Genomic DNA, 24,473 nt, shown 5'->3' on the forward strand with positions numbered 1-24,473 from the left:
AAACCTGTCTAACCAAGCATTTCTCATGGTATTTAACCAAGAAGAGCTCTTCTTTTCTTTCTCTAACACTTAGTAGTATTACAAGCCTGATGTTCTACAGAGCACATCTGGGAAAGGCTAAGCTAAAGAGTCAAATCTCTATGTTAAACGTTCTTGACATTCCAAGGGTAGAATGGAGAATTCCATGTGTGTGTGGATAGAGAGTGATATTCGACTTCAGAGAAGGAAGAGCTCACCTCCCTCCAGTGTGGTCAGGAAAGGGTTTATAATGGAGAAACCTTGATTTTGAAGCAAAAAAATAATCATAATTCTTCCTTGTGGTAAAAAGGCAATGTACTAGGTTGAAAGAATGGCACAAGAAGCATTATGGAGAGAGGAAAGCCTAAGGTATTCCTGAAGAACAACGGACAGACTAGTATGGGGCCTTATGGTTAGTGATTGAGAAATTCATTTAGAAAAGAGGAAGGTATTGATCAGAAATGAGGGCCTCCTGAAGGTGGCTGAGCTAAGACAATGACATGCCCTGTTTAAGAAAGCTTAGCTAAACTAACTACAGCTGAGAAAAAGCATCTTGCTGCTATGTAAATGGATAAAACCCTAGATTCTATAATCAGCCCAGGTTACAGCTTCCAGGCTGAAAGCCTCTTGGCAGCCATTTTTCTGGCTTGTGATTGAAGAGATGTCATCTGGAGGGGAGAGAGAGAGTAGCTTCCTCACATCTGAAGCTATTGGTGACTAAGAACAGATGGACCCATCCCTTTTGGGGGTGCAGGGACAGCCTGCTGGCATGGAGGCAGCTGCTTCCTCTCTAGTACCTCCCACAGTGTGTGAGACTGTATCCCCCCGTCTGTTCCTGGAAGAAAGTGGAATCATCAACCCACGCAGCAGGCTGGGTCCAGCATCTGGGGCCCAACCAGGCTTTATTCTTCTAGTACTGTCTTATGATTCCACCCTCCTCCACCCCCCGCCCAGTCCCTCGAAAAAAATGCGTATATACATTACGTACTCTGTCCTTCAGAATCCATTAGCTTTTTCCCATTAACTTTTGAAATGATTTCGACTATAGGGTCCTCCCTGAGCTGCAGAGAGCTCTAAAGCATCTAACAGTACTTAAGGCTAGTTGGGCTTTCGAGGTCCCTAAATAAATAAATAGCCCACCGGCATTCAAAGCAGCAGTTACTAGCCTTCCTCAAGGAAAAGCCCATGACGTTGAGATGTTATAACAAAGAGTGAGATACTGGCCATTTTTAATCCCGTCTTTTACAGCAGTTTCTGGGTGACATTGTGGTGGGCACTTGTCTTTTCTGAGCTGGGTGTTGACTCTTGCTGCCCCACCCCACTGCGACTCCTGCCTCTACTTGATGCGTGTCAATCCTGATTTCTCATTCAGGGTCCCAGCCCTGCCTCCCACCCTAAGGAGTGTTGCTGTGAGTGGGGAGGGAGCCCAGGCTCTGCGCGGGGCCCTGGTGAGGCAAACACCCAGCCAGCCCCCTCCTCATTGCAGGCAAGATGCTAGCATGTCTGGCCGTGCATCTGGTGCCCCTGGCAGTGGGATCATTGTTATTCTGAAGCTGTAACCATTTTCATTTTTCAATTACCTTGAAAGGAGCAGGGCAGCAGTATTTATACACTGGCTTTCTATTTAGAAAGGACCGGTAACCAAAATAATGAGAAAAGGATTCTTTCAAACAATATTTTTAGAGCTCCCTGGTAGGCAATTTGAAAATCTTTTTCTGTCCCACTTAATGTAATCATGGGAGAGATGAGAAATAAAATTTGCGTTCCAGAGATGCTCTTCCTCGGTTATTGACGCCCCAGCCACACTGCTTTGAGAACTGAGCCAGACTGACAACAGGAGTTAGCTTTCAGTTCAGGCGGGTTCCTATGCCCTGATCTTCACACATGGTTTGAAATAGAATGCCTATATCATTGCAAGGACAAAATGGATCAGCCAGTGATAAAAGGCCCCTTAAACACAAAGGGAAAAATGCCAGTGGTACTCCGTGGCAGACCCAAATCTGGGCTCACTGTCTATTCCGTTCAAATGTGAGTTCCCCATTCAAAGCGTATACCCTTGAAGGCAGAGGCCATGCCTCATGTTCATTGCCACATCCCCTGTACATAAAACAGCACCTGATACCTACTGAGTGCTTGCTAAATATTTGTTGTCAAACTGCCCAACTCAGCTGGAAAGCCACTGTTATTAGTTGTTTAATTGCTGCATAACAAGTTACAACAAAATTAGCTTTAACAGCATGCATTTATTATTTCACCATTCTGTAGGTCTGACTGGGTGTTCTGCTTGGGTTCTCACAAAGCCAAAGTCAAGGTGTCCACAGGGCTGAGCTGGCTCTCTCTGGAAGTTCTGGGAGGAATCCACTCCAAGCTTATTCGTGTTGTTGGCAGGGTCCAGTCGTGGCTGTAGGCTGGGGTTCTGAGGTCCCTGTGTCCTTGCTGCCTGTTAGTCAGAACCACTTTCTTCTCCCAGAGGCGCCCACATCCCTTCTCATGTGGCTCCTTCCATCTTCAAAGCCCCAAGGACATGCCAGGTTCTTGTCAAGGTTCCAGTCCCTCTGACTTTGCCTTCTGTCCTCAGCAGGTGAAAATACCTGGTATTGAAGGGCTCGTGTGCCTAGATTAGACCCAGAAGGATAATCTCTCTATCTCTAGGTTAACTGGTTAGTAGCCTTACTTGTCTCTGCAGACTCTCTCCTGCCATGTGACATGCCCCAGGTCATGAGAGTCAGCTAGGATTCTGCTTGCCACACCCCCAGTTGCCACTTTTATCCTTCTATACATCCATCATGAGCCCACACTTTGTTATAGTCTTATTTCAATAATTGAAGAAAGATTTCCATTCTTTGGCTAGCAGTGTACTCTGCGGAGCAAAAATCAACTATTCCAGGGTGCCCTGACGGTTTTCAGAGAACCTCCTTTCTGCAAGGTGGTTGTGAGGAAGGCCCTGGCATTTGGCTGGCTGATCTGTGAATTTTGCAAGGATCAGTTTGCAAGGTGGCATGTTTTTAGGACCAGGGACCTAAAAACATGCCACCTTCTTTGGCCCGTAGCTCTCTGTACTGTGTGATAGTGTATGATAGTGCTCAGCATGGGGAACCTTCAGCTGAATACATTTCTGTCTCCCAAGGAGCACAGACTCATGAGCTTATTGCTGGTCCTGGTGAACGTTTTCTCAGTCGCTAGAGCTCTGCTTGCTTCAGGTTGCAACGGCTTGAGGGTCGTGCATTATTCTCAATGTCACATAATGGGTATTTGAGAAACCTGGGGCCAGCCCAGGGATGAGTCTTGCCTTATGGTCAAGGTCACACCAGCACCAGATCAGAATTTCCTATTCATGTCTCTCACCGCTGAGTCTGGTACAAAGCAGGTATATATATAGGATAAGCACTGACTAATTATTTGCTGAACGTCCTTAATAAAGCTCCTTTCAGACATAGCAAGGTAGTTCTAGTAGTCCTATCCCTACATTTTGGTTTTACAGACATTTATCTCTTCATGTTTCCTAGGGGTACCTGAAGCATTGAGTGTAAAGCAGATATCTATACCTGAGCTAGGAGCCCAGTGCAGCCTACTGGAATGACCATGTGCTGGGCACAACGCGGAGATGTAATCTGTCTGGCCTGTTTCTTCAGAAGCAAAAATAGCACTGACCATGAATCTTTTAAGTCACAGCCATAAAAAAAATGTGTTTTTGTAAATCTTATGCCTAAATGTATTAAGGACGTTCATTATGTAAAGGAAGCCTGTAACAAATATCCTGACCAAAAAAAAAAAAAAAATCACTGTATCCATTGTCTATTACCATATAACAGATGATCCTAAAATTAATGACTTAGAGCAGCATACATCAGTGGTGTCACAGGTTCCATGGGTAAGGGGTCAGAGCACACCTCAGCTGGACCCTCTCCTCAAGAACTCACAAGGCTGCAATCAAGGAGAAGGCAGGCTGCCTTCCTGTCTGGACCTCAGTTCTTTCCCAGGGTCACGTGGTGGTTGACAAAACTCAGTTTCTTGCATTTGTAGAACTGAGGCTCCATTTCTTGCTGCCTGCAGCCAGGGGCCAGCCCCTGGCAGTGCCATGAGACCCTCCCCCTGGAATTACTTGCCAGGTGGCCCTCCGCCCAACACGGCAGTTTACATCTTTCTCTCCAGTCTTCTGAGATGGACCCTGATAAAAGGTGACACAGTCCTTTCACTTTTGCCAGAAACAACACACAGGTTCTAGCTGAGGAGATTAGACAAGGGGTGACTAACTGGGTGTGTCCACAATACCTACCGTCCCTTAACTGGGTCTGTTGGGAGAGCTACAAGAATTTCCTAGTGTTCAAATTTTCTTAAAGGCAAAAGATTTCAGCTGGTGGCATTAAGATTCCCATTTCTTCCTCTAAGATCTGATCAAAGTGAGCAAATGCTAAGTGGAGCCCCAACATCATAAATGAATCCACAGGCCTCATCTAAGTGGCAGCTAAAGGACAGTCAGTGAATCCATGTCATTAATGAAAGAACTGCAGTCATAGAGAGAAGCCCAGAAGGACCAAGTGAAAAGAGAGGTTTCGAGATAGGGCGCAGGCTCTGGAGGCAGCGCCTTCCTCTCATTCCAGGGAAGCGCCTCACAGCCCTCCCTGCAAAGCAGCAGTTCTTAACTGAGGGTGCTTTTCTCATCAAGGGACATTTGGCAATCTTGGAAGACATTCTTGGTTATCATGATTGCAGTGGAGCAGGGAGCACTACTGACATCGAGTAAGTAGAGGCCAGGGATGCCAGAAGTATCCTACAATGTGCAAAACACCCCCGACGACACAGGCCTTCCTAGCCCAACACATCAGTAGTCCCAAGGCTGAGAAACCTGCTGTAAGAGCCTCCCTGGAGGACTGATGTCCATTTGCCTTCAGAAATTACTATAGCACCCCCTACTATCACCCTCTCTGGGCAGGCCACCTCTGTGCTCTATGAAGAGCCACATCTCATTGTTCAGTGACCAAGAGCAGGCATCGCCTTTGGTGGCAAATTAGTAGCTCCCACCTGTGACCATCCTCCTGCGCACTGGAGAAAGCTGTTGGAGAGAGAAAATGAAAGGACGAGAGATTGTTCAGCCTGAGTAGAGAGAGTAAGAGAGTGTTTAAGGTAGTAAGCAGAGATGGTAATTACCAATAGGCACCAGGTCTCTGAGAATTTCTGAGCAGGACTGACTGACCCATCAGTGAGCTCTCTTCTTCCAGGTAAAGTTAGAATGTGGGCAGTGATCAAAACACCCAGTGACTTAGACCTCCGTGATTTGATAATTCTGCACAAACCGCTCAATTTGTTTTGGTTTCCAGGTGGAGCCTAATACCAAAGTGTTTCCAGCAGTCTTCCTGCAGCCTACAAGCACTTCCCTGTTTCAGTTTGAACTTGGAAAGCTGAAGGTAATTGTCTGTCCCCTCATAGAATACCTATGACAAGAGAAGGCACATTGACCATTAGGCCTCTGTCACTTCTTGCTTCTCATCCTCCTTTCTCATTCTCTCCTTCTTCCACTTCCGTTGGGTGCTGAAAGAATTAAAGCCCATGCAACCCACTTTGCAAGGTCTTAATTAATGCTGCTAAAGCCCTTGAAGGTCCCTGGATATGTTTGTTTCTCTTTAATTTATACGCACCCTGTTGGTTATTGTGGGCCAGCAACTGAGAATCTCTGTTGCGCATGTGTTCTCCTGCGCGATGCCTCTCTGTCTTGCCCAGAATGCGATGCCCCTGTCGGCAGCCATATTTAAGAGTGAAGAGAAGAACCCAGTCCCTCAGTGTCCGCCTCGGCTAGATGTACAAACCATCCAGCCCGTGCTCTGGAGCCGCATGCCCAGCAGCTTCCTGAAGGTGGAGACCGAGCGGGTGAGCGAGCGCCATGGCTGGGTGGTGCAGTGCCTGGAGCCCCTGCAGATGATGGCGCTTTACATCCCGGAAGAGAACAGGTAGCGGAGGGTCCCGCAGAGGACGAAAGGCCTGGGAGGTGGTGAGGCAGGGCCCAGCGAGCCCAGAAAGGAAGGAGGAGCACCCTCATTGGCCAAGGGCCCTGCTCCGTCCCAAGATGACTGTTGATTTCCCTAAAGCCTCAGTTTCTCTTCTTTCCCTTCTCAGTTTTTGTGATTCACTGAGAAATGGCAGGCTATTCACTATGCTGTGCCTGGCAAAGGGCCTTCACTGTAGCTCGTAGCGCCTGCATTCAGGGACCTTTCCACGCACGTAATTAAAAATGTTAGTGTGACCCTGAAATATATATTGATTGATGGCAAGGAGGAGGAGAATTAGGTATGCCTAGCTTGCTTAGAGAATGAAAAATCAGGCTCCTGGCCTCTTCTCTTTAAGAGGCACTCTTGGATGATGGCCTGGGTTCAATCCCAACACTGTCACTTCCTGGCTGTGTGGCCTCGATTAAGTTACTCATGCACTCCAGGCCTCAGTCTCCTCGTGGATACAGTGAGATAAATGTCCACCCAAAGAATGGCTGGGAGGTACAAAATATAGTACAGTTTCTGTGCATAGTAGGAATTAAATAAGTTATATTTTATGGATATTATTAGCCCTTGATCTCTTGGGCTGAAAAATAAATTAATTAATCGAGAGGGTATAGGTATTTGACACCCACCTACCTAGCTGCCAGTTGGGTGCTCCATCGGGTCACGGGCAGCAGCAGGACAGGCTAGTGTAAGGAAGGAGCAGAAAAGACCAGCAGCCCATCCATGTGTGCCTATTGCAAAGGGTCCTCAGATCCATGGTGAGGAGCAAAACAAAGTGGAAAATCTAAGCAGAGATCAGAGCCCGTGCCCTGGACTCCCACAAACAAGGGAACAACACACAGGCAAGCCCACCTCTAAAGTCAGGAAGGAGAAAGTGGACTGATTATGGCAGCTCATCTCAAGGTGGAAAGCGTCTCCCCGCTGGACAGGAGTGCAATAGGTTTGTTTTCAGGGGAGGGAAGGCCCCATGTTTGAAGTCAGATTGGAGGTTATGCAGATGATGTAGATGGTAGATTGATCGAGACTTCGGCTGCATTTTCTGAGAGGCCTCTTCAGGGAACAGGGGATCCCCTTGAACCTACAAGTAAGAGGACAAAGTCACCTCTGTCTCTTATACCTGAATGTTTTTCAGTGTTGACAGTTTGGGTTTTTCCCTAATAAAGAAGACTTTAATATTTAGTAAGCAAGTGTCCTTTTTAAGTCTTAGAGACTTAGGAGACCCCTGTAGTTAGAAATGGTGCATTTTGAGGAATGGGATGGATCAGAACTGGGAGACGAATGATAACCTGTAAGAGAAAGTGTGGCAGAGATGCCTTCATCCTCCCACCTGCTCTGCCTTCATCAGGTTGGGTGAAATCCCTGGGGATTCAGAGAGCAAGAACTCTGCTGTGTGCTGGCACACTTTCCTCCCTGTGGAGTGGCTGACTGCTTATCTCATTCTCAGGTGTGTGGACATCCTGGAGCTCTGTGAGCAGGAGGACCTGCTGCAGTTCCACTACCACACACTGAGACTCTACAGCGCCGTGTGTGCCCTGGGAAACAGCCGGGTAGCCTATGCCCTGTGCAGCCATGTGGACCTGTCCCAGCTCTTCTACGCCATTGATAACAAGTACCTCCCTGGCCTCCTTCGGTCTGGTTTCTATGACCTGCTCATCAGCATCCACCTGGCCAATGCTAAGGAGAGAAAGCTGATGATGAAACATGAGTACATCATCCCCATTACCAGCACCACCAGGAGAATCCGCCTGTACCCAGACAAGTGGAAGAGGCATGGGCTGCCTGGGGTGGGCCTCAGAACATGCCTCAAGCCAGGCTTCCAGTTCTCCACCCCTTGCTTTGTCATGATCAGTGAAGAGCACCAGAAGCAGAGCCCTGAGATTCCCTTGGAGATTCTCAAGATGAAAGCACTGAGCATGCTGAGAGAGGCCGTACAGTGCAGCGGGGCTCACATTCGAGACCCCGTCGGGGGGTCTGTGGAGTTCCAGTTTGTGCCTGTGCTGAAGCTCATTGGAACCCTGCTAGTCATGGGGGTGTTCGACGATGATGACATTCGGCAGATTCTCCTCCTGATCGATCCATTTGTGTTTGGGGAGCACGGTGGGGAGAGAGAAGAGGGAGCAGAGAAGGAGGAAGTGAGTCAGGTGGAGGAGAAGGCAGTGGAGGCTGGGGAAAAGGCCAGCAAGGAGGCTCCCATCAAAGGCTTGTTACAGACCCGATTACCAGAGTCCGTCAAGCTGCAGGTAACTCGGGGCATTGAAGATCCTGCCGTTGGAAAGAGCTGGGGAGGGAGACAGTGCAGGTTGGTGGCTGGATACTGGCCTAAACCTGGAGGGTAACAGAGGTGCTCAGAGTGCCCACCAGTCCTGCTAATTCTGACACGAATATACTCCCTCAGTCTCCCCAAGCCAAAATGAAAATACCAGCCCTCCTCAATAAGGCTCATGCTTTAGAATAGAATTGTTCTTCTGGTACTAGGGATGGATTTACCCTGATCTTATCTCTTATCCTTTGGGGCTAAAGGGTGCATTTGTGAGGTCCTGTCCAGAGAGGGAGAGGAGTCTTCTGTTGTGGACAATACCATAGGAATTGACGCATAGGGTGACCACACTCATCACCAGCTCTCATTTGTATCCAGGCTCTGACCGGTCACCAAGCTACTGTGGACCTGTTACACTAGCAAATAGTAGAACCTGCCGTATGAACTAAGAAAAAAAGGTGACTTAGAGCAGCGTCCTTAGCATCACCTGGTAAACCTGAACATCTCCTAAAACTAGTCTCACCAGGTGTAAGCTAGTGTCAGCAATGAACTGATGGCCATAACTTCAGTCTTCTGGGGACAAGGGAGGAAAGATAAATGGAGATGAGAGGAGAAGGACAGTCTGCCCCACCGAGCGCGCCCGGCTCAGGCACCGCTGGACTTCACTCCCTCTCCTCCCGAGTCTTAGCTTTACAATTTATACAATGTGGATGATAATATAGTAAAACCTAGGATTAAAATGTATTTTTATAAGATGCCATATGAAATATGTTTTATCATAAAATGTATTACAATCAACTAATCTGTACATGAAGCTCTCGTATCCAGTGTGATGGGATTGGTAGGCAGTCAGTCAAAATGTTGAAAATAAAGGAGAAGCATAACAAGTTTTCTATATATTCCTTAAATTTTTCATTAAAATATATAAATGTGCTATTCTGACATAGGGCCAAGACCTTTCCCTTCATGTGTGTGAGTCTCTGATGGCACATAGAGTCCTTCCTTGTGCACAGATGACACTTGTCCCACACCATCTACAGCTGCCAGTTGGGTAGGCTGCATGTGGATTTAGAGATAATTGGAGAGCTGACTGTAGAATGCTTCTAGGTTTTTATGATTTCCCTTAATTTTTTGTAGTAACGCACACCCAATTTTCAGCATTTTTGTAAAAACAAGAAAAGCTTTTACAGATATCCCTCAGTCGTTCCACTTAGTTTTCCTATTTCATTGGCGCACGTGACGTTTAATTAAATGTTGTAGTTACGGCACAGGGGTGACTGGCATAAGCTTTGGATCCTCCTTCACCGGGAAGGAGCGCAAGTGCGCAGACATGCCAGAGACTGTGCAGCCAGGCAAGAGCCCCCACCACCCAGACAAACTAAAGGGGGTCTGTGAGTCCCAGGAGGGGTTATGGGGCGTGGGCTGATAGAACTCCTGCTTCAATAAGAGTGTCAGGAACAGTGGGGATCAAAGGAGTTAAAGTACAGCAAGCGCCTGGCACAGTGTCCAGCAAAGTTAGTGCTCAGTAAGTTAGGGTTATTGCTTCTCTTATTAGTATAAGTTCGTGATATATTCGTGATAAGAATAGTAACACTAACAATCCCAAAGAACTAATCACAATAAAACAGAACTTATAAACAAAAACAACGAGAGAGCCAGCAGATGCCAGGAAGGAGCCAGGGTTCACAGTGCATGCAGTTCACTGGTGGTTTTTATACTAAGCCTAGAGCCTGCGGAAAAGACTCCTTTATAAATGTTTTCTCTCATGCTCCACAGACAGATGTACTCTGTCTTTCGTGAGCTTATTTCCATCGGTCTCCTGGCCCAGATGGTGGAGAGCGGGCCTCTGGATTCAGGCCGACTTGGACCCACTAGCTCTGTGCTTACTGGAGAGGTTACTCAAATCACCTGTCTCGGTGGTACCATGTATAAAATAGGGATGCCAGGTACTCCCTCAGTTTTCATAAAGCATTATTATATTAGCGTATATATACATTTGTATTGCAGATGTGTGAGCTCCTCAGCTATTTCTGTGACTGTGAGCTGCAGCACCGAGTGGAAGCCATTGTGGCCTTTGGTGACATTTATGTCTCCAAGCTCCAGGCGAATCAGAAGTTCCGCTACAATGAGCTTATGCAGGCCCTGAACATGTCTGCAGCCCTGACAGCTCGGAAGACCAAGGAGTTCCGCTCACCTCCACAGGAGCAGGTGGAAACCCCTTTCTGAGCCTCCATCCCATTTTTATAACCCTCCCAAACCTGCACATAGGGCAGGGCTTCCTCCCTCCCTTCGCCCCCATGTCCCTGTCACTAAGGCAAAGACCAGATCACTGCCAGTATCAGCTTGCACCCCAGCAAGGATCCACCACTTAAAAAATTTCTGTTCAGTCATGCCAGGAGTCACTGCTCTCTGTCAGAGATCACAAGAACACGGTCAACATTGCCCAATTTATAAGAGCAGGTGCCCCATCCTCGTGGGCATAGTTTACAAACCCACCCTTTCCTTCCCCATTCTGCCTTCTTTCTTCCTCTTCCGCCTTCCCAGGGCCGGCTGTCACTCCCTCCTTTAGCCTTCTAAACGACCCCCTGACCTATCATGTCAGAAAGCTGTAACTCAAAGTCTTCCCCAATGTGTTAGAACAGCGATTCTTGAGCAGACATCAGAACCCCAGGACTTAATAAAGCCCAGATGGCTAGTCCACCTCTAGGGTTTCTAGTTCAGTAGGTCTAGCATGAGGCCCAAGCATTCGCATTTTTAGCAAGTTTGCAGGTAATGTTGATGCTGTGAGTCTAGACTTGAAAAGAAAAAAGGGACACTAACTGCTGTCAAACTCTGCTGTCCCATCTGCCACACCTCCCTGCGTCGTCATTTGTAGGAGGAATCTACCCGTAACACTCTCTAAATAAGAATTTAATATCAGCAAAGGATATGGGAGATTTAGGTCAATTTTGGGGGAGAGCAATGCAAAATCACTTGGAAAATAGAATGTATAAGAATTAAACTTTTAAAACAGTGATATGCTTGATCACTTCATCCTTCTGTAACCTTTGAGGAGAAAATAAGGTTTTCAGCCCTATATCCATACGGAATTCAGAGAGATGAAAAAAGCCACACTGGGGATGTAACTGAATACAAAAGTAGGTAAAACTAAGATTAGCCCAGTGATTGTTGGCAAATTAGCCAAACATAGTCAGCAAGCCTTTCGCTTTCCAAAGAGCTTCATTAAAGAGTATGACCACCAATGGAATATCCGGCTTGCCGCCCTGTTGGGTTTATGCCCTGCAGGCTGGTAGGCTGCTGCTTACGTGTCCCACTGAGGGAAAAGCTATCAAGGAAGAAGTTAACTTTCTAATTCTGAAACCAGATCTTCAGATGTTATTTTTATTTAATAAGCAGCCTGTTGATAAATGTTGATATACTTATCATAATTTAACATTATGGAACAACCACAAAAATTACTTCTCTAACCTGTTTTGTAAATATTACTTGATTACAAACTACACTTCTCCCTACTACCTCCAAAAAAATGTTTGCAGTGGAAGCTTTGATTAAGGATCTAACAATACTAAATAAGGGTTGTGGTTTAAAAAAAGAGTCTGTAAATTCTCTTCACCTACAAGCCTAAACAGAAGGAAAAGAAAAGCTTTTTTGAGTTACTCAGCCTGAGGCGGGAGAATGGACAAGATTACCTCTAGGTTCCGCTCCAGTCCCTGCAGATGTTAACCAGCCAGGAGTCCCGGCCTGGGGGAAGAGTTCAGACGCCTAGGAATCTGAGTGGGAAATGAATGACAGTTTTATTTCTACCAACTTTCCGTTAATCTCTGATAGTATTCTTTAAATTATTAAGGTAGGCCGCAAAGCAAGGACCTGACTTTGTTACCAACATAAATTGAATATTTTTTGTGGTTTTAGTACCTTGAAATACCACTTACATTCATTACATACTTCGAGGTCACAGTGACTAGAAGACTTTCCACCAGCTGCTTTTGTCTAATGAGTTAATAGAATAAGTAGACGTGTTACTCTGTTACAGATTTGATTTTTATGATCTTAATAACTAGATTTCAGTATAATTATTGCCCTTCATAATCCTATACATTTTATTCCATGTACTTAAAATATTAATCTGAGAAGAAATCCGTGGGTTTCACTAGACTGTCAGAGTGGCCCGTGACACAGACGAGGGTAACAATCCCTGAGACAAACCTATAATGAAAAAGATGATAGATTGACTGCAAGGCATAAAAACCTGCATGTCAAAAAAAGCACATAAACAAAAGCTCACTAGAAACTAGAAAAATATATTTGGAATATATATTACGAGAGTTAATAGTCTGGAGTTGTGCAAAGTACTTGTCAATTTTTTAAATTATTTTTTCAATTTTTAAAATAATAACCAACAGAAAAATGAATGGGTATTTATAAAATATGAAATACAAGTGGTCCTTACATGTGGAGAAACAAAGTTCAGCCTCACCAATTAAATGCAAATTAAAGCAACAGGGATAGGACATTTTCACCGGTTAAATTGTAAAATATTTGAAAATATGTTAGCTCTCATTTCTGTGATGAAGATGGCAAAGCAATACACACTCTTGCATAAATTCAATAATAATACAAATTGTTGTGAGCCTCCCGGAGGGCAATATGGCAATTCATATCAAAAGCCGTTAAAATGTACAAACTTTGATCTCATCATTTTGCTTTTAGAAGCTTATCCTAAGAAAGTGGTCAGAGATGTGAACAAAAATTATGTAAAAGGAAATTAAAATTTATTTATAAGGATAATAAAAATAACAAGTATATCATAACAGGTCATTAATTTTACATAAATTGCTGCTTTTCCATAGGATGAAAATGCAATGCACCTATTAAAAATCAGGTTAAGGAAATAAGAAAATGCTCAAGATAAACTGTTAAGAGAAAACTATGAGTTTCAAAGGGTTTATCTAGAGTGTAATCTCCATCTGCATCCGTAAAGACTGGAAGATATTAACTGTAATATTAACATATCTTTGGGTGGTGAGATCTCAGTCAATTTTCTTCTTTAGGTATTATCCACATTTTGCACAATTAATAGACTACTTTTATAATCAGAAAAATATAAGCTACTTTAAAATGTTGACCTTTTTCACCAAAAAAAAAAAAAATTAAATAAAATTTGTGGACAACGTTAGGTGTCTAAAGCAGGATCTGAGTTCTTCGGACCGACATTGATAACCAACTAGCCATTCTTCTTTGTCCCTCAAAGATCAACATGCTCCTTAACTTTCACCTGGGAGAGAACTGCCCCTGCCCAGACGAGATCCGGGAGGAGCTCTATGACTTCCATGAGGACCTTCTCTCCCACTGTGGTGAGTTTCCCGGATGCAGCTTCCTCAGGCACAAGTCTGTTCCTGAGTCCTTCATTAGAAGCTAGTGGGGGAAGGAAAGTGGGAAGTTATTTTCCTATTTAAAATTGCAACACTAATTGTTCAAGAAATAGTTCTATCCAAACTACTTAGGTCAGAGAAGATAAAGGAAATAATCCTGGCATAATTCATGACTGAAATCCCTTCCACCCAGAAGAGACTTGGCTGACATATGAGAAGGGACTGTGTCTCTGAAGAAGAAGAAAAAATAATTGATCCTAACATAAACCTCACCCAGCTCACTTCAAGTTAGATAGTTGGCACTGGGACTGTGCTTCCAGTTAAGTCAAAATTCTGATCCCCTTTGCTTTGTAGCTTTTGCAGTGATACACTTCTGTAGCTTCTGCCCTTAAGGATTCTTAACTTAAAATATTAAATATTTTTATCTAATAGATGGTCTTTTCATTTGAAATAACTCTATGTTAATGCCTTTCTCAAGACTCTACAGTGCTCTGGGGATATAGGTTAGAAGAGTTAAGTCTTGGGCTTGAAATTACTTGATGTCCTTGTACACAAGAAATCACCTTTTTTAAAAGCTTGAGAAAAGATATTACGTAGATATAAGCATTTAAAGTTTCAGAAGTTCTCATTTTCTCGCTATCTTGCGGTGGTTTCATAGAATGTTCAAAATTTCCACTCTGTTCTGTCACCTGCTAGGGGTCCCCCTGGAGGAAGAGGAGGAGGAGGAGGAGGTCACCTCCTGGGCTGGCAAACTCCGAGCCTTGGTGCAGAAAATCAAAGGCCCTCCCAAGCCAGAAAAGGAGCATCCGGCAGTGGAGGAGCAGAAGTGCCCTAGTAAGTGCCAGTGCTTTCCATTACAGCGCTGCCAATGCAGGGCCCCTCTAAGACTTAATTAAGGGAACAGCTTTCTAACAAATACATAAGACAGAGCTGGGCTGCGTAGCTTCAAAGACAGCATCTGGATATCTGTTGTAACTGGTGGTAGTTATCGTTGTAGACTTTGGGCTATGCTTTTCTTCTGATTTAATTTACTTTCAGTGTTTTGAAACCTGAGAGGTCTATTGCTTGATGGGCCTGCTATTGTTATATCTCTAGTTAAAAATGCCTAGGAATGCATTTCTGTTCTTTGTTTTATGTTTCTGCAGTCTTCCTCTTCTAACCATTGTTTCTGTCACTTCTTCTTGCGATTCCTTAGCATCGAAAATTGCCTAAGTGAGGAAACAAAACAATAATGAAAGGGTATACGGATGTGGAGTTTTAGGGAGGCTCTATTTGCTTTTTGGCTATGATTTCCATAATGTAACATCCTAGAGGACTTTGACCTTCTATTCTTGCAAAAAATGTCAAACCTCGTCCAAATTCACTTCTTTAATCCTCGTAGTATAGGTGACTCGTACCATGTGACCGATGTTGAAACAAGATCATAATTTGTTCTGCAAGGCAGTTTACTGCCCATAAACCATTAACATTTCAAAAGGAACATTGTCTGCATATTATATATACTCAGTCTGCTATTTAGTATCAGATTCTGCAAATATTACACTTGTCTAAAGAAGAAGGAATTTCTCAGGTTTAATATAGTTGCCTTTTATCTTGTTCTCTGCCCTTATCCATATTAGAATATGCCTTCACATCATGGACTAGAGCAATAGCCTGTCAAGATATGATTGGTTTGTCTGAAAACACTACTCTGGAGTTCATACATCTTATTGCCCTTTAGAGTGACCTTCCATCTTTGTCAGAATCTCTCTGAAAGGAAGAACCTTCACCATTTATCAGCAAAAGTGTTGAAGCCTCTGGAAAGGGGTATGGGGTACTTGGCAGCAGTTGCCCTGGCAACCCTTGATCAGTCCCATCTGTCACCACAGAAAGAGTAGGGTGGGTATGTGCTGAGGATGTGCCAGCAGGATTCTAAAGGCACAGAAAAGTGAGTTTAGACTCCATTTATGGTTCCTGCCAAAGCAGAACTAAAAATAGACTGAGCTGACCCGTATTACCTGCTGAGAGTCTATTTTGAAAGTGGATGTTTCTTGCCAATAGAATGTCACGACTAGGTATCCTCCAAGGTGACCATTTCATGTCAGGGAAATGGAGTCCATCAGATGAAATCACCTGGCTCTGTGAAGTCTTTCTAACTCTACGAATAGTGACCAGGCTCCAAGGGTTGTAATCTTGAGATCCGCTACCTCAGACCTCAGGCGGAAAGACTGCATTCCATCTGTTCTGGGAGAACATGCAAACCAGAGAGGACACCCGAGATGCCACTCCTCCATGTCTTCACCCCATACTTCCTCCCCCGCAGGTTTCAGAATTATGAAAGGTCCAAGCTTTGTGTCAGGAGTCTTCCATCCTGGAGCCCCCGAGATAGAAATAGAAGGTGGTCAATCGTGTCTGGTTGTCAGCATATGGGTTCCCTGCCAAAGGTTCCAGATACATAAAGCCCCTCACTCAGGGCTGACATTTTAAGAGAAAATATTAGGAATGGTTTAACTACCACACTCCCAAAATTGCTTTTTAACTTGATCAAATGGAGACAGTGTTTCTGAATATGTAGCCAGTTGCAATAAAGGAGTCAAAATCCTTTCAAATGTTGGTAACTTTGTCCTCATCATTGCTTATCTGATTTCTCTTGGCCTTACATTTCCTAAAACATGGAAAGTATAGCTAATGAGAATAACACGCTAGTGTGAATTGACAACTTACCAAATACTCCCCTTAGGCAGCTCTCCACGGCTTTGGGTTATGCGTAGTCACGTTGTTGTCCACGCGCCCTTATGTAGTTTGGCCTAAGATGGTTGTGTCTGTACTGAACTCTTCCCTAAATAATGCAGTTTAACAACTATTTCTATGATGTAAACATTGTATTAAGTACTATAAATAATCTAGAAGTTATTTAAAGTATATGGGAGGATGTTCACTGGTTATATGCAAATACTGCACCATGTTAGGTAAGGGACTTGAGCATCCAAGGAGTTCGGTATGGGCAGCGGTGGCCCTGGAACCCATCCCTTGCAGACACCGAGGGATGGCTGACTATTAGGTTACTGCTCTCAGCTGTTCTTTTTTTCCAACTCTTACATTGTGTGGTTGATGAAAATAGGACTCAGAAGAATTAAGGGATACTTTCATTTATTTTTTTTCCACCTTTACCTTGTTCCAGAAAAATTTCCGGGTAACTAAATATCACCAGCTCCAGGTAACCAAGATGAGTAAAGCTGTGGCTTGATTCAGGTCTTCTGCCTCTGATGCCACCCTCTTTTCCATTGCCTCATGAAACTTGCCAAAGAATTTACAGTATCCCTAACAGGAAGGCCCGACATAAATATTACATACAGGATGGCTTTTTAAAGCAATCATCTGTTTACCTTGCCTACTACATCTGTGAGGTAACTCATTACTTGCTTCATTGTTATATGTAGGGAATATGAACCCAATAGAGGCCAAAACTTTAACACCAAAAAGTCAGCCAAGCCAAAAAGATCAGACTTGGAGTTTTGTTCAGGGTAGGTAGTACAATTTCTCCTTTATGAGAAGTTGACGTTGGCCATGACCTGCTGGAAACCTCAGCATTTCTAGGAACAGGAAGCAGCAATGTCCTGAAGCCCAGAGAATCCTGCTAGCTGGCTCAGTGTTACTGCATTCGCCTAAGCTAACTGCAAGTCATTTTGAAGATGAAAGCTGTTACAATCTTATCAAAAGAGCATATGATAATAAAGAGGAAATCTAATAGTAGCAGCCTGCTATACTGGGTTACCCTTTGTTTTCATATCCCAAACCAGCAAATTCCCTAAAAAATCTTTTGCCTGTTAGTTCCAGGCCTGTGTTTGTCATGCACTGGAGTGTAAGCAGTTTCCCTGAATATAAACATGTAGTCACTGAGTTATTCCTCCAGAAGCATCATCTATCACAAGATCTGGCACAAAGTAGGTCCTCGATAAATGTTAGGTTTTTCTCTCCCCTGACAGTCAGTCTGGGTCAGCCCAGATCTGGATCAGAGTTCTAGTCAACAGAACTGAAAGAAAGTAAGTTTGTGCTATTTTGTCACTAAGTGTGTGGTGGTTTGTCAGAGCACCAATAAAAAACTGATGCAGGGGGTAACAGCAAGAAGTGAACTCCAGGCATCAGACACCTTACAAAGGGAGGGCTGGCATATCTTGGCAGCCAATCAGAGGAGGAAGAGGAGGGTGTTACACATGGTCTTTATGGATCCCTGTGAGATGGGCAATTGAGTTAATAGATATGGGAGGAGGGTTTACTTTTATTTAGCTCCTTAAAATTTGCAAGAAGATTTTTCACACCTCTCTCACTTTGCCTGGAGAGCCCTGCATGGCAGACCACACAGACATCATCGGTCCTAGTGTGGAGACGAGGAAATAGAGAATCCAAGGCATTAAGCAAAAGAAACTTGCCCTCACGGATGGCAGAGCAGGGATCCGGGCTCTTTCTGATGATACACGGGCTCCTGGTCCTGTGCTTCTCAGCAGTAGACGTGTAACAGGTATTCCGCATCTGGTGAGTCGGTCCGCATCAGGCCTGCCCTTTGGTAACCTGTGTTTCAGTGATGGAGAAGGGAGCTTGGCTGTCAGGGGAAAGAAAACCTAACATTTACTGAGCACCTGCCTTGTGTCGAGTGCTGTGCTAGACACTTCACATCCCCGCATCTGATTTTATCCTCCAGCAAACAGCCAGATACAGTGACAGCCAGGTTCCTGTTTTGTACACCAGGCAGCTAAGCCTGAGAGAAGCAAAATTATCTGGATACAGTTCTTGCAATAGGTAAGAAAGAGGCCAAGACTGAAATCCTGCTCCGTGTCTGGGGCCCCTGCTCTTCCGGAACACTCTGCAGGGGCAGGGAGGGGCAGGGAAGCGTAGATTATGAGGATGCATGGCCCCCGGCTTGCCCTCTAATCAGTTTATTCTCCAAACTGAATGGACATAGAAACTAAAATGAAAGCAGTTCAATTATTTCCCCCACAGAGTAAAGACAAAGACCTCGGTCCCCTGAGTCTTTTGCTGTCCCGTCTCTGCTGCATCTTCGTTGCAGGGACATCCCTCCCTAGCACATCGGGGACATTGTCTTTTCTCCCTCCACTCTCTTCCCTATTATCTCCCTCGGTCACTTAATTGCCTGAACATTTTTGAGAAAGTAATTATGGGGCTGGTTGACTGATTTCAGAAACAACAGGCTAATTATCTCTGTTTGATGGATGAGAGCCCAGGGGCCACGGAGGTGGACTGGCGGAATCGGCCGTTCCCCTGGCGGTCTGCAGGGCCGCTCCTGACAGGGAGCGGTGTCCAGCGGCAGGAGAAACAGTCCTTTTGCTTCTACGCACGTCATCATCATCCCAGGTGGGGAGATGCGGGCTAAGGTAGAAACCCAGTCAAAGAAATTTAGAAACAGGGCTAGCAGGAGTATCCAAGTGCCACGCACTGTCCACACACAGCCGGCCCTGAGAGCCAGGGGCAGGGGCAGCCAGGCCGGGCAGGCGGGGCGACGTGTGGGGCTCCTGCCAGCTGTGGATGGAGGCAGGAGGCTCTGTCTCGGGTGCTCCTTCTCCGGCCTCCACCCCCGCGCTGCCTCAGCAGACACCCAGCTACAGGAGCCTCGGTTTGTTGGTTTATTAAGTTCAAGTGTTTCTTTGTCTAATTAAAAAATAAAGTGAGGATTAGTGTAATAATGACCATCATCATTGAGGAGACTCTGTCCTTGCTGCATCTTTTTCTATTCTTTCACGGTGGTTGTGAGGGTTAAATGGTGATTCAGGCGCAGTGTTTAGCACAGGGTCTGGAGCATAGGAAAGCTCTCAGTAAACATTGGCTACTATAATTGTAATGAGAAAAAGAATCTTCTAGACAGCAGCTTGAACTTTTACCCTTATTCCCCAGCTGGTGAAGCCAATAGAGAAGAAACACGCCTACAGGTCCGTCAATTAAATGTCAAGTTGGGGTGAGGGCTGCCTGGTTTCTCAGATGTTCGGCAGTTTGCTGCAGAGCCTGAGGCAGGCCGTGAACCCTCACATGCCTCTGGGGCCTGACAGCCACTGCCTGGTCACTGGGCCCTGGGGACATGTGGTAAATGGAGCAGTTCTTTCTTGTCATCCAGGAGCAGGGCTCCTTGTGGTCTTCGGCTTCTTTCAGGTTGTCAGAGACTTGTAACCTTGTTCTCAATGTTTCCAACAACATCTGTATTCAAGGGATTGAGGCAAAAAGTGGTACCTGCAGCACAGCCTGGGCTGGGAAAGCACAGAGAAATTAACATGATGAATTTTCCAAGTCCCCTTGGTGTCGTGGGACCGAACTTCCTACCCCGACCTGCTATGCTAGTAAGTAATAAGGATTTGGCCACTTGGTAATGCAGGGCAGACTGTGAGACCAGAGGAAGCTCCGGGGCGCAGAGCGCAGAGGGCATGAGACCTTCTCCGGGAAATCTTCCCGACGGAGTCAGCAGGCTGTTGTGCATTCTGACCCCTGACATAGGAAGGGTTCTTCCTCAACCGCAGGTCAGCACAGTCATAGGAAAGGCCATCCGTGGCCACAGCTTGTCTCCTCGACGTAAATGCTTAGTGGTGTACACTGATGCTTTGATGAGAGCAAGTTACCCACCGAAGTCAGTCACCGTTGTAATTTGAAGATTTTTCTCAGTCTCAGGTTTTACTGTTCATAAAAGCAATCTGGGTAATGGCAAGATAGGCCCAGCTGGCCTTAAAGTGTGGTGGAAAATTCTTGGTGCTCATCAGTTTAACTCAATGAAGGGTTAGGCATCCCATTTGCTATTTTAATAAATTAGTACAACCTTTCAGGAGCTCGGTGGGTCAGAGAGACATAGAATTCTAGAATATTAAGCCACAAGTGACTTGACTTCATAGAGGTGCATAGACACAGAGAAGTAAAACAACTTTACTAAGGTTACACAGCCAGACCTGGAGCAAAGTACCCAATACTTTTGTCACTGTGCCATCCTCGCATTCATTTTCTTCAACATTTTTATATTATTCACTTCATTTTATTGGTGAAGAAATTAAGGTGCTGGGAAAGTGATAATCTGCCCAGTTCAGAGTCAGTTAGAAAAATGGGCCAGAGCTTTATAATTATAAGGATTTATTTCTGAATTCATTTCGTAGTTGATTATAAGAGAACATCTAGACAGTATAATATAAATTTAAAGCATTACTATTTTTTTTTAATTTTATGAAGCTGTTGAAATTAGGCAGCTCAGAGGTGGTTTAGATTCCAGCAGCCAAGGTTGGAGTGCTAGCTCCATGATTCACTAATTGTGATTTTAGGCAAGGATTCTATCGAATAATGCTCAGTTTAATGTCCTTGTACTTAGAAGTTTGTGTATCTCTCAACTTCTGAAGTGAATATACAAAGTATAGGTCATAAACACTTCATCCCCACATATATCATAGCAGATGCTTTCAGCAAAGAACAAACTCCAACTCAGGTAGAATGGCTGAGAAGATTAGGGCGTGCCCAGAAATTTAGAGATGGAGCCAGCCACCGGGCTGCGTTCATCCCACAGCTCTCCTCACTCTCTCCACATATGTTCCAGCTTTGCCTTCAGGCTGGGGGCCAAATGGTAGCTGCACTCCTGGACCTCATGCCCAGTCACAGTAGTGTCCACAGGAAAAACAAGAAAGTTTTTCCTGCCCTGGCAGGGTAGCTCAGTTGATTGGAGCATTGTCCTGATACCCCAAGGTTTCAGGTTCTATCCCCGGTCAGGGCACATACAAGATGCAACCAATGAATGAATAAATAAGTGGAAAAACAAACTGATCTCTCTCTCAAACACACACACACACACACACACACACACAATATTAAAAAAGAGAAAGAAAAAGTTTCTCCTACCCTGGTATTTGTGAAACAAAGATCCTGAGATCACTACTGTTTGGGGAATCTGGTCACAGGCTCATTCATCAACCAATGAGCATGACTTGAAAATAAAAAGCTGACTTAAATCAATCAACAGAGCCCACCTTTGAAGTGGGGCTGCATGTCTTTCACTGAGGATCATGGGCCCTAAGGCAGATCTCCACAAAATCTGGGTCCTATTAAGAAGGAAAAAGGGACAAGTGAGAGCTGGCTGTGAGGTCAGGAATACTCATTGTGCCATGATGGCTATCATCATTAGTATTTTCATGTACTCAGTGGATAGTGTTGAAATGCTGGCAATTCTAGCCTTCGATGTTCAAAGGAAGAGAAGAGGCAAAAATGTATCTGGGAAACTAAAGACTATGCTGTCTGTGCCCTGTGCACACGATCTATTTGGCTGCAGCAGTTCTGCAGTAGGTGCTTTCTTTGTTCAGCATTGTTCTGGCTTGACAGATGCTGTTGCCAGATCCAGGCAGACTTCCGTTGCCTCTGCACTCTGCCACTCATTCCAGTTGCCTCAGCAAAAACAGACCTGGATCTCTCAGGTCTCGGTTTCTGTGGGTACTTTCATAGCTGCTTGCTCATTGAGACCCTCCAGTCTGATATGTAGCTTTGGGAAAAGAGTCAAATAGCATCAGTCCAGAACTTTCTAGCAGTAGAAGTGTATTAGTTTCCTACTGCTGCTGTAACAAATTATCACAAACTTAGTGGCTTTAAAACAATACAAATTTATTATCACCTAGTTATGGAGATCACAAGTCTAAAATGGATTAGCAGCGCTATATTCCTTCTGGAAGCTCTAGGAGAGAATCCATTTCCTCCTTTTCCCAGCTTCTAAAGGCCTCCTGAATTCTTTGACTATCAGCTCCTTCCCACAATGGTATCAGTCTAACCCCTGCTTCTGTCATTGTATGTTGTCTGACCTTGACCTGCCTGCCTCCCTCTTATAAGGTCCCTTGTGATTATATTTAGCCCACTCCGCTAATCCAGGACAATCTCTCCAACTAATGGAGGGCAACTTTTGTTACATATGGTTTCCTGGTATTCACAAGTTCCAAGAATTAAGACATGAATGTCTTTGGGGGGCCATTATTCAGCCTACCACAGGGAGGAAGAAAGCAGAGGTCAAAATACATTTGTTTTTTCACCTGAAAATGATCTACCACCTGTTAATGTCTCCAGAGTATTTACAGCATAGCACAAGCTGAATTTCTGATCACCTAGAATTTAAAAATCAGTGTACATAATTTAGAGGCACATAGTTCTCTTTTTTTCCCAGATGTTAGTATATGCTGAACTCCCTCTCCTCAATGTCATCAGAAGACATTTTATTCCAAACTGACCTAGGTTTAAGAACATACTCATAGAAATGCAACACCAGCATAGCTTTAGCTCTGTAAACTACAGGAATTTGCTTTGCCAGAGGCCAAGATCTGTTCTTTGATAACAAGCATGCATTTCATTGCATGATGGCGACTTGGACTCTGAACTAAATATAGAGCTGGAAAAAAAAAAGATTTTTTTCCAGACCCCTGCAGCCAAAAATTTAAACCTACACTGTTATAATAAATGACCTTTCTCTTATTGTAGTTGGCATTGCAACGCTGGTAGCTTGACTGTTGAAAAAAAGAGTTTATGAAGTATTGTGGGTGACACTAGAGAATTTTCTTACAAGGTTCACAGAATGGAGAGCTTGGGGTTCTGAGGTCCAGCAGCAGGTTACAAAATGGCAGGTAGAAGAAAGTAAATAGCAATAATACCTGGGCTCCCAAACTGATATACTAAAACTAGATCTAATGTAAAGACACTCTGATCCTTTCTTCTTATGTGGAATATCTGACTAATCCAGAAATCACGTAGTAAAATAGCTATTTTTCTTTTAAAGTATCTTTCCGGCATCAAGTCTTCCTAAACAATACAATGCATTAGAAGCATTTCCATTCTGAGTTAGCCTGAACAGTCATTTTAAGTGTAGTTTCTAGATCATATATTTGATATAATTGCTTAAATGTGACTCTCCCTAATTACACTAATTGCAAAAGTGGAGTGAGCTAGAATGTTAATAATAATTTCATAAATGAAGCCATTTATAATTGTCAAGCAAACCACACGCACATGAGTAGGTTCCCTAAAGCATTCTGCTTCATAGGATTTATTTTATATCTCAGCAAAAGACAAGCATTTTGTTACATGTATTTCTTTCTTTCTTTGTCCTTTCTGAAAAGACCACTATAGCTCTTTAAAAATCTCATTAGCTGAACCATTCGGTGCACTTGACAAGCACTTCTTTAAACAGGTATGTCAGTGGGTAAAAATCCTAGAGTTACAGCAAAGGCTGGAAGCAACCTCATTAGATGCAGCGGAGGTTCTGAGTGGAGTATTTAGGTGCATGTGTGCTTGTTCATCAGAGGGAGAGAAATATGGGGCCATACATTGTGGCAAACAGTAGATTTAAGCTCTCCGCCTTACCCTTCCCTTTCTCCTGGAGTCTGTCCCCTTGCAGGAGTTGTGTTTCCTATGGCTTCTGAAGTGTTTTTTAAATCATTGAAGGGCAGCATTTCCGAGAGGAACTGAAGAAAGCAACAGAAATGAAATCATGCAGTTGTAACTGCTCTTTACATATCTGTCTCTCTTCAGTTAAGAAAGAGGTTCAAATTTATCTCAAGAATTGAGTCCCTTTGCTGTTGAAATTCCTGCCAAAATTGTCAGCATTCCCCCATTAATACGGGGGAAAAAATACTCACTTCAGGGACTACTTGTATGAGCCGCCTCTTGAAGGAAAAGGACATTCCACGCTCATCATAGCAAAGAGTAGTCTTTTCCATTAGCTCCTTTCACCCGTCCCTTGGAAGGCCCCTCTTAACTTCATGGCAGAGCTTTTTCTTCCCTGCTTCTTCAGTCTCCATGTGATGTGGGCCTAGTCTAGAAATATAAAGAACTTTAGATAAAGGACCCATTAAC

At 44.3% G+C, this 24,473-nt stretch overlaps 1 protein-coding gene across 1 annotated transcript in view; it reads left to right on the top strand.

The window, feature by feature from the left end:
• Window positions 1-24,473, top strand: part of RYR3 (ryanodine receptor 3) — a 509,318-nt gene that overhangs the window by 340,017 nt on the left and 144,828 nt on the right. Inside the window, 6 exon segments of the mRNA XM_054565625.1 lie at window positions 5,337-5,423; window positions 5,737-5,963; window positions 7,453-8,248; window positions 10,273-10,473; window positions 13,517-13,619; window positions 14,334-14,471. Coding sequence (XP_054421600.1) covers window positions 5,337-5,423; window positions 5,737-5,963; window positions 7,453-8,248; window positions 10,273-10,473; window positions 13,517-13,619; window positions 14,334-14,471 — 1,552 coding nt within the window.

This window comes from Pteronotus mesoamericanus, unplaced genomic scaffold, assembly GCF_021234165.1.
Source record: "Pteronotus mesoamericanus isolate MK-2021 breed Mesoamerican mustached bat unplaced genomic scaffold, CSHL_Meso_final contig_164, whole genome shotgun sequence".
NCBI lineage: Eukaryota > Metazoa > Chordata > Mammalia > Chiroptera > Mormoopidae > Pteronotus > Pteronotus mesoamericanus.